The 15,048-nt window shown below is 51.7% G+C and overlaps 1 protein-coding gene across 1 annotated transcript; it reads left to right on the top strand.

Annotated features, from left to right (window-relative positions):
• Positions 1–4,277: 4,277 nt before the first annotated feature.
• KLK13 (kallikrein related peptidase 13) lies at positions 4,278–15,048 on the top strand. Its single transcript, XM_079800622.1, has 6 exons — positions 4,278–4,415; positions 4,888–4,982; positions 9,776–9,965; positions 10,243–10,511; positions 12,454–12,590; positions 14,582–15,048. Exons 2-6 carry the CDS (start codon positions 4,931–4,933, stop codon positions 14,768–14,770), a joined length of 837 nt encoding a protein of 278 aa, XP_079656748.1. The 5' UTR covers positions 4,278–4,415; positions 4,888–4,930; the 3' UTR covers positions 14,771–15,048.

Genomic DNA, 15,048 nt, shown 5'->3' with positions numbered 1-15,048 from the left:
TTTATCCACTGAGCCAAACCAGCTAGGGCTGTGTAGCCAACTTGTTAGAGAAGAATTGCAGTGCAAACGAGTAGAAATTTGGCCAGGAGAGCATGAAGGTTGGAGAGGTTTTTATTTTTATTTTTGTATATATATATATATAATTTTAGAGAGACTGGAGACTAGAGAGAGAAACACCGATTGGTTGCCTCCCATACACGCCCTGACCGGGAATGGAACTGGAGCCCCTTTGGTACACTGGATGGTGCCCAACCAGCTGAGCCACATCATCCAGGGCACTTGGAGAGGTTTCTTAAAATTATTTTAATGGAACATGGGAGAAATGGTAGCATGTTTGTATGTTAGTGGGACAGCTCACTGGTCGGGGGAAGAACTGATGATGTCGACAAGGGAAGAGAGAAGTGCTGGCTGGAACAATGAGTTCAGGAAGACGAGAGGGGGCGGGATACCGGGCACACACAGAGGGGTCTGTCTTCGATCGAGGTGCAGACTGTTCGTCTGCAGACATGGGAGAGGAGGCAGAGGACGTGGGCACGCAGGCAGGTAGGTGGCAAGGCTGACCTTTGTAGCTTTTGCTATTCCGATGGGTGGAAAGGGATGTCATTGCCGCCCAGGAACGATGGTGACTGGGGCCGACGCCTGTGACCAGCTCTCACGAACGAATGCATGGCTCTCGACTCCTTGCACATCTCAAGTGGTTTTTCCGGGGACATCTCTCTATCATGTCTTTGTGCCTCTCTCTCTCTCTCTCTCTCTCTCTCTCTCTCTCTCTCTCTCTCTCTCTCTCTCTCTCCATTTCCCCACCTCTCCCACCCACTTTGTCTGTCTGTCTCGGTGTATTTATCCCTTTGTCTTTCTTTGTATCAGGGCCTCTCCTCTGGGCCTGGTTGTGGGGCCAACTTTCTCGCCCCAATCAGCACTTCCAACCAGAACTTCCAGTTCCTGCCTCACAAAGAACCCCATTTTTGAAGCCGAGCCAGGGTGGGGCTTCCAGGAACCTCATCGGCCTCCCTCTCCAGGTTTACCGATTTAGCAAGCACCTGTGTGGCCCTAGGTCCCTATTAGGCTCTTGTGCAAGCGCCTTCCAATATTAACTCATTTAACCCTCCTCTGTGAGGTAGGTGCTGTTGACGATGCCATTGTACAATCGGGGACACTGAGGCAGAGAGGGGCCTTGTCGCTGGAACCCCAGAGTCTCAGCCCTAAGCCACCAGGAAGCCTGCCTCTTTTTCTCGTCTTTCTTTCCCCAGCCCTACTCTCAGAAGGGTGTGTGTGTGGGGGGGAGACCCTGACCTGTGAGACAGTACACCTGGACTTGGTCCAGTTGATGTGTCACCCCCGTGGGCTCCAGCTGCCTTATCCGTCAAGGGAGGGGGTGGAATGCGCCCCATCCTCCGTGGGTCCATGACCTACCTCACTTCAACACAAGTCAGCCAACCTCAGTCCTGGCCAATCATAAGCCCAGCGATCAGCATTGACCTCGTCCTCACCCCTCAGCCGATGCCAAGCCAGCCACCCCCTCTCCAGGCTCCATCCAGCCCTTCCGAGGTGAGAAAGGTTTCCGTGGGAGCGTGGACCCAGCCACAAGAGGGCACAGGTACCCTGGCTTCCCACACAAGCCCAGCACCTCACGTAACCCGGCATCCTCCCTCTTGCCACCCAGACTGAACCCAACTCTCCTGGGAAAGACAGTCAACTCGGTATCCACTCGGGCTCCCGCCCTGGGAAGCGGGGGGGAATTCCACGGGGCGGAAGGACAATGGCTTTTCTGTCACCCGGAGAGGAGTTCACAGCTATGACCCAGGCCACCCCCCACCAAAACCCTACCTCAACACAGATGCTCAACCTCAGTCCTCATTATCCATGGCGGCCCCTACCTAACACCAACTCAACTGCGTTTCAACACCTCCCCATCCAAAACTTCAGTTTTGGCCCCATCCCCAGTCCCAACCCAACAGGACTCCATCAACAGCCTTATGGCCAGAGACCTCCCAACCACAACTCAATCCTGTCCCCTAAGCCAGTGGTCGGCAAACTCATTGGTCAACAGAGCCAAATATCAACACTACAACGACTGAAATTTCTCTTGAGAGCCGAAAACCGACTTCTGCGCATGGGCCACGAAGTTTCAGTCGCACTGTACGTGTGCGCCCGCACGTGGTATTTTGTGGAAGAGCCACACTCAAGGGGCCAAAGAGCCGCGTGTGGCTCGTGAGCCGCAGTTTGCCGACCACTGCCCTAAACCGACTCCCGCCTCATCTTCACCACATGTCCATTCTTCTCCCCAAATCCACTTGCATTCCCAATGCTGTCATCAGACCCATCCTAAACATGACCAAAAACTTTTCTCCCTGGTGTATGGAAAAATTGTGAAAGACGTGGATATTGTGAAGGCAACGGGTGTCTTCAATGGAAAACTAGACGGGCCAACTGATTGTTGGGGGTCCCTGCTTCTTTTACTGTCTTTGAGCTGCTTTACAACGCTGTAAATTATGGACAGCTGATAGCAATGCAAATCACTCCTGACCATAACCATGCAAATGAGTCTTACCAGGTAGAAGTGCAATTTCCTTCTCCCCACCACGTGGAATAAGACAGCTTATGTCTATTTATAAATTCATTTCAGCATTCCTTATTGCCTATGGTTCTTTGGAACATCTTGATAGCTTTGTCACTTATTAATGAGCCAAAATAAAATATTAGATATATGTTCAATTTATATATGTAGGAGAGTCATGGTTTGATCTTTTTTAAAAAAAAAAAAAATTATATTTTAGCCCGAGCCGGTTTGGCTCAATGGATAGAGCGTCGGCCTGTGGACTGAAGGGTCCCAGGTTCAATTCCGGCCAAGGACACATGCCCAGATTGTGGGCTTGATCCCCCCAGTAGGGGGCGTGCAGGAGGCAGCCGATCAATGATTCCCTCTCATCATTGATGTTTCTATCTCTCTCTCCCTCTCCCTTCCTCTCTGAAATTAATAAAGAAATATATATATTTTAAAAATTATATTTTAAGCCCTGGCCAGGTAGCTCAGTTGGTTAGAGGACTGTCACTATACGCCAAGGTTGTGGGTTCAACCCCTGGTCAGAGCACACGTGAATAAGTGGAACAGCAAATCAATGTCTCTCTCTCTCTCTCTCTCTCTCTCTCTCTCTCTCTCTCTCTCTCTCTCTTCTCTCTCTCTTGTCTTCCTTCCCTTCTTTCTCTAAAATCAACAAATACAAATTTTTAAAAAATATTTTTTTGACACTAGATTTTATCCCTATATCCAAATTTAAACTTTCCCCAATATGTCCACACCAGTTTTGATGTTAACACTCACTCTGTCCGGCTCAACCCCTTATCCCTATCCTGACACCACTACCCTCTCCAGACTTCATCGGGCCCCCATCCCTGGCTTTCTTCCAAATTCTGGCCCCACCTGGGTCCTCCCTAATCCCTAATCCTGCCTCCTCCACCCTCTAGGATTAATTCACAGCCCCACCCAGTCACAATTCCAGGAGACTCCCACTCATTCCCCAAACAACCTCTTCCTCCTTCCTCTTCCCTCGCCCCAGCCCCCAGAGCGCTTCCCTCTCCGCCTCCATGCCCATGGACTCCCTCACCCCATCTGACCCTGCTCCCAAAAGGCCATTTATCCAAAAGATTGCTTTCCCGGGCCCAATCCCTGCCCCCATCCTCATTTAAGGACAGCTGACTGTCAATCACCCACCTGAAGAATTAATTCCCTTGTTGTGCCTGATGGTTGGGTGTGGGGTGGGGGGGAAGGGCAGACGGGCATCCCTGTGTTTTTTGGAAGAAAAAGGGCTGGAGATGGAGTTGGGGCTAGCGTCCAGGCCAAGAACCGAAATGTAGATGCGTTGTATTGTGATGTCTAGAGATAATTTTGAGATAAAGCTGTCGAGGGCACTGGTTTTGAGGGATAGGCCAGGGGCTGGGGGCTGGCTGGAAGTAGGCAGGGAAATGGGAATAGGGTGGAAATAGCCTTCTGGGGGCTGATGTCCATTGAGAGGATGCGCAGGGCTGGAGCGGAGGTTGGAACGCGAGCTATGTTACCGGGAAGGGACGTGGGGATTTGGGGTGGGTTTTGGGGAAGGAAGTCACGGGCTTTCTCCTTCCGCCTAGGTGGGTCTCCGGGCCGCCTCAGAGTTCACTGTGGGTTCAACTGGGGCTTGGGAGGAGCCAAATCTGGGTCCCAGTTTGTCCTGAAAGCTCCGCCCCAAGCAGAGGGCCAAGCCCAGGCTGGGGGGTGCCTGGCACAGCCGGCTGAGCCATCGGGGGTGGAGAGGGGTAGGCCAGCGACCGGGAAATGCTGAGGGCGCTGGGGGAGGGCGTCAGGGGTTAAAAGGCATGGGTCGGGGCTGAAGTTGGAGGCAGCTGGCTGCAGAAGCTCTCCACCCGGGCCCCTCGCCCAGGTAAGTTGCGTGCGCCTGGGGCAGGGGCTGGAGCATTGGGGAGGAGGGCGCGGGCGGGGGGGATGGAAGGGGGAAAGAGGGAGCATAGCTGAGTCAGGGAGATGGAGAGGGAGACCTGAGGCTCAGTTACAGATAGAAATCTGCAGAGATGGAGAGCTGCAGGCGCAGGGAGATAAGCTGAGTGTGAGACCAGGTGTGGGAACCCTGGGAGGGGAGGCCGGGGCCAGAGAAGAGGGGCTGGAGCGTGCACCGAGGGCCCAGCTTGCAGGGCAGGGTGGAGGGACTGGCTACCTGGGTCGAGGTCTGGCAAGCCAGTGCCCTAGGGGTGCACGCCCGCCCCCGATGAATTTGGGGGGGGTGGGGGGGGGGGAGGTGGGCCAGGGTTCTCCAGAGTGCAGGCAGATTTACAGCTGGGAAGTTCAGGGGTCAGAGATGGGGATTTCGGCCGGCCCTTTCACACCTCCCTTCCAAGTTCTCAGGCCCGGCCCGCCCTGCCCTGCCCCCCACGAGCTGCCATGTGGCCCCTGGCCTGTGTGATTGCCTTCCTGACCACGGCCTCGTCAAGCGGTAAGAATGGCGGGGGTGGAGGCGGGGTGGCCACCGCAGACAATGGTAGGAGGGGTCAGGCCGCGGGAGGGGGCGGGGAAGCCGCGAGCTCCGCCCCCCCTCCCACTCCGGGCAGGGTCCCCTGGGGACAGCCCCGAACACTTCCTGCTTATCCCTGAGTGACCTGGTTTCCTGGCCGAGGTCAGCCTCCCTCCTGTCCCCAGCAGGCCCCCCCCCCCTCTTTTCTCTCGGACTCCGCGCTGGAAAGCCCACCCCCAGCCCCGCCCCCATTCCAGGCCTCCTGGCCTCCCCGAGTGAGAGGAGTCGCACAGACACGGGTTCAAATCCGGACGCTGCTACTCTGAGCGGGTGACTCCCGCTTCTTTGTGCCTAGGTTGTTCCATCTGTGAAATGGGGACGTGCGGGGCTGGGCAAACGTAGGTTTACCGTTGTTCGCATGGGAAATAATGCAATCGTTAATAAATAATAATAATTAATAATAATAATAATAATAATAATAATAATACCGTGCTTTGCATATACTCATAACTGTAAATGTACTTTTGCCCACAAAGGGTTGCTGCAGGTAACGCCCCGTCTGTGCTGACTGCCCGGCAGACAGAAGGGGTGGGAGGTTGGCGGGTTCGTCGTCACTATTACCTTATTAGTCAGTTCTCTATCCATTCTCAGAACCTCCCAGTTCTTCCTTTCATCCTTGGGGTGACCCCAGAGCTATCCGATTCCACCCAAAGTCAGTCCTCTCCCTGCCTTTGCCGGCAAGTTCTCTGGCAACCCCATTCATGCGTCATTCGCGCATTCAGATGATGTATGGTAGCCTTGTAACCCTGAAACCTACATCATTTTATCCCCCCAATGGCACCCCAATAAATTCAGTAATAATTTTTAAAAAAGCAAACACAAAAAACCACAACTCTGCGTGCCAGGCGGTGTGCTGGGTGCTATGCAGGCAGAGACAGGGTCCCTGCTCTCAGCACGCAGAGCCCCGGGGGTTCGGCTGCAGACCTCATTCCAACAGTTACCCAAATCATTAGTTAATAATCAGCTGCAATTGTTGCAGGAGGGGATGGCTTTAAAGGATCAAGCCAGGAGGCTAGGGATGGCAGCTCCCTGCCTAGAAGCCTCCCCCACTCCCCCCAAAGGACTAGACCCTGGAGCTGAGACCCAATGGAGGGAGGGGGCCAAGGGCACCCGGCACTCGGCCCGGAGGTGGGGTGCCTCGTCTCCTTTGGCGACACTCCCAGGCCTCCTGCCACGTCCCCAGCCCCTCCTGGGTGCCACGCCCTGGGCTAGGAGCTCCACATGCATTGGCTTGTGGAATCCTCAACAGTCTTAGGAGGGACCTGAGCTATAATTACTCCAGTTTCACAGCTGAAAAACCCAAGCCTGCGACGGGAGAGGCCAGCCCTAGACAGCAGCGCCCTGAGTCAGGGTTCTAATCCGTACCCGCCCCGTCCCATCCCCCACGGCCTGGCATCCATCTTCATTATTTTAGGCCCGGATGGTCTGCTTAGAATCTATTATTTTTTAAACTTGAATTAACACATGTTAAAAGTAAAGTTGATGTCATTGTCCTAAACGGAAAACCGCATTCTTTGCCAGAAACAAAAGAGAAAAAGAACTACCCTGAGTGGCCAGATTATTATGATCTCTGAATGCATAATAATCTGGCCACTCAGTGCATATATATATTTTAGAGGCCTGGTGCATGAATTCGTGCATGGGTGGGGTCCGGCCAGCCTGGCCAGGGGGAGGGGACATGGGCGGTTGGCCGGCCTGCCTGCTGGTCGAACTCTTGGTCAAGGGGACAATTTGCATATTAGCCTTTTATTATATAGTATATACACTGAGGGGCCAGATTATTAGGATCTCTGAATGCATAATAATCTGGCCACTCAGTGCATATATATATTTTAGAGGCCCGGTGCATGAATTCGTGCATGGGTGGGGTCCGGCCAGCCTGGCCAGGGGGAGGGGACATGGGCGGTTGGCCGGCCTGCCTGCTGGTCGAACTCCTGGTCAAGGGGACAATTTGCATATTAGCCTTTTATTATATAGGACATACACTGAGTGGCCAGATTATTATGCATTCAGAGATCATAGTAATCTGGCCACTCAGTGTAAATCTTGCACAATGAAACAAAAATGGTATGTTTTTTGGGGTTGGACCACCTGAAATTGTCCACCTGCCCCAAAACAGCACGTGCAGATGGTTCAACCTAATACATTTTAGGTTGCAGGCCGAGGGCTCTGCTCCGTTTGTTTTTGTTAGTTAATTAGTTAGTTAGTTAGTCCTCACCCGAGGGTGTTTTTGAGAGAGTGGAAGGGAGGGAGGGAGAGTCAGAGAGAGAGAGAGAGAGAGAGAGAGAGAGAGAGAGAGAGAGAGAAACATAGATGAGTCGACTGGCTGCCTCTCCTGCATGGCATGCACCCCAGTGACTGGAGCCGGGGATCGAACCTGCCATCCAGTTACCTGCCCTTGACCGGGAATCAAACCCATGCCTCTGTGGGTGCTTGGGGCAATGCTCTAACCACTGAGCACACCAGCCAGGGCATCCCTTTGGGTTTTAAAAAGTGAGCTCAGTCCTGGCCGACGTGGCTCACCTCAGTTTGTTGATCATCATCCCATGCACAGAGAGGTCTCGGGTTCGATTCCTGGTCAGGGCACATGCCCACATTGTGGGCTTGATCCCCAGTAGGGGGCATGCAGGAGGCAGCCGATTGATGTTTCTCTCTCTCTCCCGCTCCCTTCCTCTCTCTAAAAATCCATGTAAAGATCGGAATTGGAAGAGAACCGGACAGTGACAGTGTCCGAGGATGCAACCTGATGTTACTTACCCCTCATCCCTGTACCACCTAAAATGGCCTTGTGCCCACCAATGACTTCTGTCCCCAACTTTGAGAACCACTGGGCTAATCCCGCCGCTTACGTAGGTGGGGAAGGGGCTTGCTGGCCACACAGCTGGGGACCTCCTGTTGCAGCGAATAATAGCAATAGTGTCCACCTGCTGAGTGCTGTGTGTGTCTTAGGTGTAGGATTTTACCGAATCCTACGGCTGCCCCAGGACAGATGGAACTGTTACCTTCCCTGCTGTATCGCTGAGAAGACAGAGGCTGGCGGCTTGTGACAGGATCCCTAGCCAAAAAGCGGCACATTAAGAATTGGACTTTCTTTGTTCCATTGTCAACGGCTGTGTCCAGAGCCAGATACAGTGCCTGGCACACACGACATTGGCTGAGCACCTACTGTGTGTCAGATATGATGCTAGATCTAGCTCCCTCCTCCATCTGCAGTGTCCAATAGGGTGGCCACTGGCCACTTGGAGTTTTTGAGCATTTCAAATATGACTGGTGTAGCTGACGAAGTGAATTTTTATTTTGTTAACCCTCGCTTGAGGATATTTTTTCCATTGATTTTTTTAGAGAGTGGAAGGGGAGGGGGGGGAGAGAGAGAGAGAGAGAGAGAGAGACATCAATGTGAGAGAGACATTGATTGGTTGCCTCCCGCACATGCCCCAACCAGGGCCTGGGATTAACCTGCAACCCAGGTGTGTGCCTTTGATGGGAATTGAACCTGCCACCCTTGGTGCAGGGCCGACACTTCCCCCTGAGCCACACTGGCCAGGGCAAGAACTGAATTTTTAAGTTTCCTTTTGATGAGTCTAAATTTAAAAAGCCACGCCAGCTAGTGCTACCATATTGAACAGTGCAGGCCTGGAGAAAGAACTGACGAGAAAGGAAGCAGCAAGTGCCAAGGCCCTGGTCGGTTTGAGAACAGATCTACGAAACTGGAACAGAGTGAGTGAAGAGGAGAGAGGTGAGGGATGGGGTCGAAGAGATTAACGAAGGTCAGATGATTCAGAATCCTGCAAACTTTGAACTGGGGAGTAGTTAGCCTATGGATGGTATTTGAAGCCATAGAGGAACCCAGTAAATAAGGTGTTAAAAGGATAGATGCATGGATGAACAGATGAGTGGATGGATGAAGGATGGATGGATGGACAGATGCTTGGATGGACATATGGGTGGATAGATGAAGGGATGGATGGATGGATGGATGGATGGACGGATGGACGGACGGATGGATGGACAGATGGACAAATGAATGGATGGATGGATGGGTGGATAGATGAAGGGATGGATGGATGGACAGATGGGTGGATAGATGAAGGGATGGATGAAGGGATGGACAGATGGACGGATGGATGGATGAAGGGATGGATGGATGGACGAATGGATGGAGGGAGGGAGGGATGGACAAATGGATGGATAGATGAAGGGAGGGAGGGAGGGATGGATGGATGGATGGATGAATGGATGGATGAAGGGATGGATGGATGGGTGGATGAAAGGATGGAAGGATAGATGAATGGACGAATGAATGGATGGAGGGAGGGAAGGAGGGAGGGATGAATGGTTGGATGGATGGATGCTGCCTAGGTTGTGGAGGTCCATCTCACTTCTACCTCTTGAAATCCATCCCTGGGGTAGAATGAGAGAGAAAATGCAGGTGGGGAGAAAGCTTATCAGAAACATCTTCATTCAGTAAACTCTTCTCTCCCCCCGCCGCCACCTCCCATGGAGGAGATGACACTTCTGTGGAAAAGGACTTTGTCATCTCTGCCCTGACTCATCTCTGCTCCATCGAAAATGGCAACTCCCAGAGCCCAAGAGATGAATCATCAGTTCCTGGTCACCAAGAGCAAATGCTGACCCTCTCCCCAAACTCAAGAACTACACCTCCAGGCCTCCTCTACCTGAACCCCCGTCCTCTAACATTTACTCTCCTTTTCCAGGCCTCTCTCAGGAGTATCCCAAGATTATCAACAGCACCAATGGGACCAATGGGTTTCTCCCAGGCGGCTACACCTGCCCTCCCCACTCTCAGCCCTGGCAGGCCGCCCTGCTGGTTGAGGGGCGGCTGCTCTGCGGGGCAGTCCTCGTCCACCCCCGATGGGTCCTGACTGCAGCACACTGTCTGAAGGAGTACGTGGGGGCCGGGGGAGCATGGGGGAGGGATGGTAATGGGACTGGGTGGAGTTTGCCTTTGAGGATGAGGTTGGAGTTCTTTCCGGTTTGGAGGTGAACGGGTGAGAATGAGGTTTGGGTGGAGTTAGGGGGTTGGGGATGGGAATGGCCTTGAAGCAGAGGATTTGGATGGGATTGGAGTTGATGTGGAAGGAGATGGGGAAGGTGTGATGGAGATGGGTGGGGGGTAGGGAGGGATCCATCTCCTCTCACCACCCTGTTGCTGCACCCACAGCGGATACAGAGTCTCCCTGGGCAAGCACGCCCTGGGGCACGCGGAGGCTGGCGAGCAGGTGCGGGACGTCGCCCGCTCCATTCCCCACCCTCGGTACCAGAGCAGCCCCACTCACCTGAACCACGACCACGACATCATGCTGCTGGAGCTGCAGTCGCCTGTCCGTCTCTCGAGCCACATCCGCGTCCTGCCTCTCTCCCACAGCGACTGCCTCCCGGCTGGCACCTGCTGCCGCGTGTCTGGCTGGGGCACCACCATCAGCCCCCGGGGTATGTACCCACACAGGTGGTCTCACAGGGTGGCCGGGGGACGGGGCAGAGGCGGGAGAGTAGGTTGGAGGAGGATTATTTTTTTTTAATTTGTTGATTTTTAGAGAGGAAGAAGGGAGAGAGAGAAACATTGATTTTGTTGTCCCATTTATTGATGCATTCATTGGTTGCTTCTTGTATGTGTCCTGACGGGAGATCGAACCTACAATCTTGGCGAATCAGAAGGATGCTCTGACCAACGGAGCTACCTGGCCACAGCGAGATTCCTTTTTATATAAAAATGAGAATTAAAAAATATATAGTTCTAAAGAAACAAGAAGAATATATAGTTACATATGTATATTACATATAACATAATGCCGTGGTCGGCAAACTGCGGCTCGCGAGCCACATGCGGCTCTTTGGCCCCTTGAGTGTGGCTCTTCCACAAAATACCACGGCCTGGGCGAGTCTATTTTGAAGAAGTGGCATTAGAAGTTTAAGTTTAAAAAATTTGACTCTCAAAAGAAATTTCAATCGTTGTCCTGTTGATATTTGGCTCGGTTGACTAATGAGTTTGCCGACCACTGACATAATGTATAAAGTTATATATATCTTTTACATAAATATAAATTTATAAATATATAAAGTTATGTTATAGATATCCTTTATATAAATTTATAAAGTTATATACTGTTATAAGTCATATACTAAACAGTTATGTGTCTTTATACAAATTTATAAATATATACAATTTCATATATTGTACATATTATGTGCATATTCATAGACATATACATTATATGCCTGGCTGGTGTGGCTCAGCGGTTGTGCGTCAGCTCATGTACCAAGAGGTTGCTGGTTCAATTCCCGGTCAGGGCACATGCCGGGGGTTTCTGGCTCAGTCCCCAGTAGGGGGCATGCAGGAGGCAGCTGATTGATGTTGATGTTTTTCTCATTGATGTTTCTATCTCTCCCTCTCCCTTCCTCTCTCTAAAAAAACAAAAACATTTTAAAAATTAAAATATACATCATACATCTGTATATAAATATGCAAATTATAAAAATTAGATTTTCTAAATTATAATTTTATATTTATGTATTTATTTAAACATATTTGTATATAAATTGTATATTATGGTAGGTATATAGTAATTAAATATAATAAAATGTAAACAGCTTTATCCTTTGTGTATAAATGTTATATGTGTATGTGTGTGTGTGTGTGTGTGTGTGTGTGTGTGTGTGTGTATGTATATATACATATATATAATTAGAAGCCCGGTGCATGAATTCGTGCATGGGTGGGGTCCGGCCAGCCTGGTCATGGGGAGAGGACATGGGCGGTTGGCCGGCCTGCCTGATGGTCGAACTCCTGGTCGAGGGGACAATTTGAATATTAGCCTTTTATTATATAGGATATACACTGAGTGGCCAGATTATTATGCGTTCAGAGATCATAATAATCTGGCCACTCAGTATATATATATGTAAAATGTGTGAATATAAAGTTGATCTACAGCGGCAGAGCCCTGAGCCATCCCCGCCCTCTCCTAAGCTTCAATGCTGTGTCTTTCGGCCCAGCATGCCCCATCTCTCTCCCACCCCTTCCCTACTCTCCTGTAATTCTTGCCACCTCTCCTGTGGTTTCCCCATCACCCATTCCCTCTCGCCTTCTCTGTCTTCCTAGTTCTCCCCACTCTCTCTGTCTTCATGCATCAGTTCTCTCTTCTCCTCTCCATCGGTGTCTCTTCACACTCATTTCCCTGGCCATCTCTCCCTCCACTTTCCTTTCCCGTTACCTCTCCCCCCGCCCATTTCTCTCCGTGTTTCTGTCTCTTCCATCACTTTCTCCCCCGTCTCCCTCTTCCCATCTCTCTTTTCTGCCAACTGTCCTATTGAACTCCCGCCTCATAGCCTGTCCAAGACAGCTATCCCCAGACCTTCTCTCTCTCCTCCCCAGTGAGTTTCCCACAAACCTTACAGTGTGCCAACATCCAGCTACGCTCAGATGAGGAGTGTCGGCAAGCCTACCCGGGGAGGATCACTCGCAACATGGTGTGTGCCGGCTCACGCGAGGGCGGCAAGGACTCCTGTGAGGTGAGGCGGCGTGGGGCTGGGGTGGGGGGCTGCCCTGGGCCAGGACGGAAGCCAGAATGGAGGTGGGGACAGAAGCTGCAGGGAAAGGATTTGCTTCTAGCCTTTGGGGAACTAGTCTTTGTAAGGTGAGATGTCCCCTAGAGTAGAAGGTTAAGGCAAAAGGGAGTACCCATGGATGGCAAATAGACTTCATCTTAAGCCCCAGCTGTGACTGACAGTGGCTGCCAGATCCTGATGTTGACATGCATAAAAGTTAGGATTCTTTTGGTTGCAATTGACCCAAAAAAAAACACCCCCAAAAACAAAAAAACCAACAAACAAACCCAACTCAAACCGTAAGCAAACACTGGCTTTTAAAGCTGGAAAGCCCTGAGGTCCCTGGTTCAGGCACGGATGGATCCAGGTGCACGCGTAATAGAGGTAAGACTCACGGGAACATCTTGAGCATGATGCTCACGAGGCTGACTGAAGTCATGTGTCCCAGAACCTTCACTCTGGCCCGAGCTGTGGGGTTCTCTGATGGACCAAGTCAGGGTCACACGACTCACGGTGGGGGCTGGGAAGGGCAGGGACAAGAGGGAGGGGGCCATTCCCCACATGAAAAAAAAATCAGAAAGTTGTTACCAAAATAAGGTAAAATGGATACTACATGGGCAAAATGACAGCTAGGTACAGTAGAGGAGGCTTCTTTTTTATACATACTAGAGGCCCTGTGCACAAATTCATACACCAGTGGGGTCCTTCGGCCTGGCCTGCAGGATCAGGCTGAAACCAGCTCTCCAGTGCAGGCCAGGCTGAGGGACCCCACCGGTGCATGATTGGGGCCAGGGAGGGATGTGGGAAGTTGGCCAGCCGTGGAGGAACTGCGAGAGGGCTCCCCAGGGTGTCTGGCCTGTTTCCCTCAGTCCCTATCGGCCAGACCCCAGCAGCAAGCTAACCTACCGGTCGGAGTGTCTACACCCTGGTGGTCAGTGCATGTCATAGCGACTGGTCAACCGGTTGACTGTCTGCCCCCTGGTGGTCAGTGCATGTCATAGAGAGCGGTTGAACGGCCTTAGCATATTAGCATATCATTAGCATATTACACTTTGATTGGTTGAACGGACGACCAGACACTTAGCATATTAGCCTTTTATTACATAGGATACATATATATTTTATTGATTTCAGAGAAGAATGGAAAGGGAGAGAGAGATAGAAACATCAATGATGAGAAAGTCATTGATCGGCTGCCTCCTGCAGGCCCCCCACTGGGGATTGAGCCCACAACCTGGGGCATGTGCCCCGACTGGGCATCAAACCCTGTCCCCTTGGTTCATAAGTCGATGCTCAACCACTGAGCCACGCCAGCCGGGCTAAAGGAGGCTTCTTAAGTGGAGGCTTCGTTCCGTGGGAAAGGGTGTGATAATGAATCAATGGAGAGAGCCTTATTGATAGTAATAATGTGTGTCCTGGACCCGGGGTTGGGGGGGAGAGAAGCACACGTGTGTACAAACCAACCCAGATGTGGCTGGGTTAGCTCAATAGTAAGATGGCGTGAAGACACCGTAAAGCAGGAGCAGTTTTGGGGGGCAGAGGGTGCAAAGTGGGATTCGATGGCAGGGAAAGAAGAACGTGTGTGTGGGGTAAGCTTTCAACATTTTCATGAGATGGGAATAAAACAAAAAAAACAACAGAGACACACAGAAGTCTCCCCCATCTCAGTGTCTCTCTCACCGATACAGGGCAGGGTTGGGGGGGACTTGTCTCTCATTCTCTGTCCCTCTGAGTTTATCTTTGTTTGTTTTGGGTTCTGTTTTGTTTTGTTTTTGAGTTTGTCTTTTTATCTGTTCCTCCCTGTCTCTGTTGCTCACTGTCTCTCCATAGTCCTCTGTCTCTCTCTGCCTCCATGTCTGTCTTGCTCCACCTTTCACTCTCTCCCCACAAGGCCCCTCTCTGCCTTTGTCTGGCCCCAGCAAGGACCCCCCCGCCTTTCTGTCTCCCCCACTCAGGGTGACTCAGGAGGCCCCCTGGTCTGCAACGGAAAGCTCCACGGTATCATCTCCTGGGGAGACTTCCCCTGCGGGCAGCCCAACCGGCCCGGCGTCTACACCCGCGTCTCTCAATACATTTCGTGGATCCAAGAAACAATCCGAGAACAGAGACCTCGAGAGCAGAAATGGACGAAGGGCCCACAATAAAAGTCGGGTTGACTGACCCACCTCCTCACTCCCTTGGAGCCCTCCTTGCTCAGCCCCCTCCCCACCGCCCCTGCCAGAGCGTTCCACTTGAACCAGTGATATGTGTTCCCAGAATGTCACACCCCAGATGACATTCCGTGTTTCATCACGGTCTACCTGTTGGTATCACGGTCTACCAGACGTTGTATCCCTGAAACACCCCAGTCCCCCGAGAGTCCCAACCCGGATACGTTCTTGGTCTCCCAACTGTTTTAGCATCAACCCAGATCACCATCTAA

Source organism: Cnephaeus nilssonii (assembly GCF_951640355.1).
Source record: "Cnephaeus nilssonii genome assembly, chromosome: 20".
NCBI classification, from domain to species: domain Eukaryota; kingdom Metazoa; phylum Chordata; class Mammalia; order Chiroptera; family Vespertilionidae; genus Cnephaeus; species Cnephaeus nilssonii.
The sequence above is the reverse complement of the archived record's forward strand: the minus strand, read 5'-3'. Positions and strand labels throughout refer to the sequence as shown.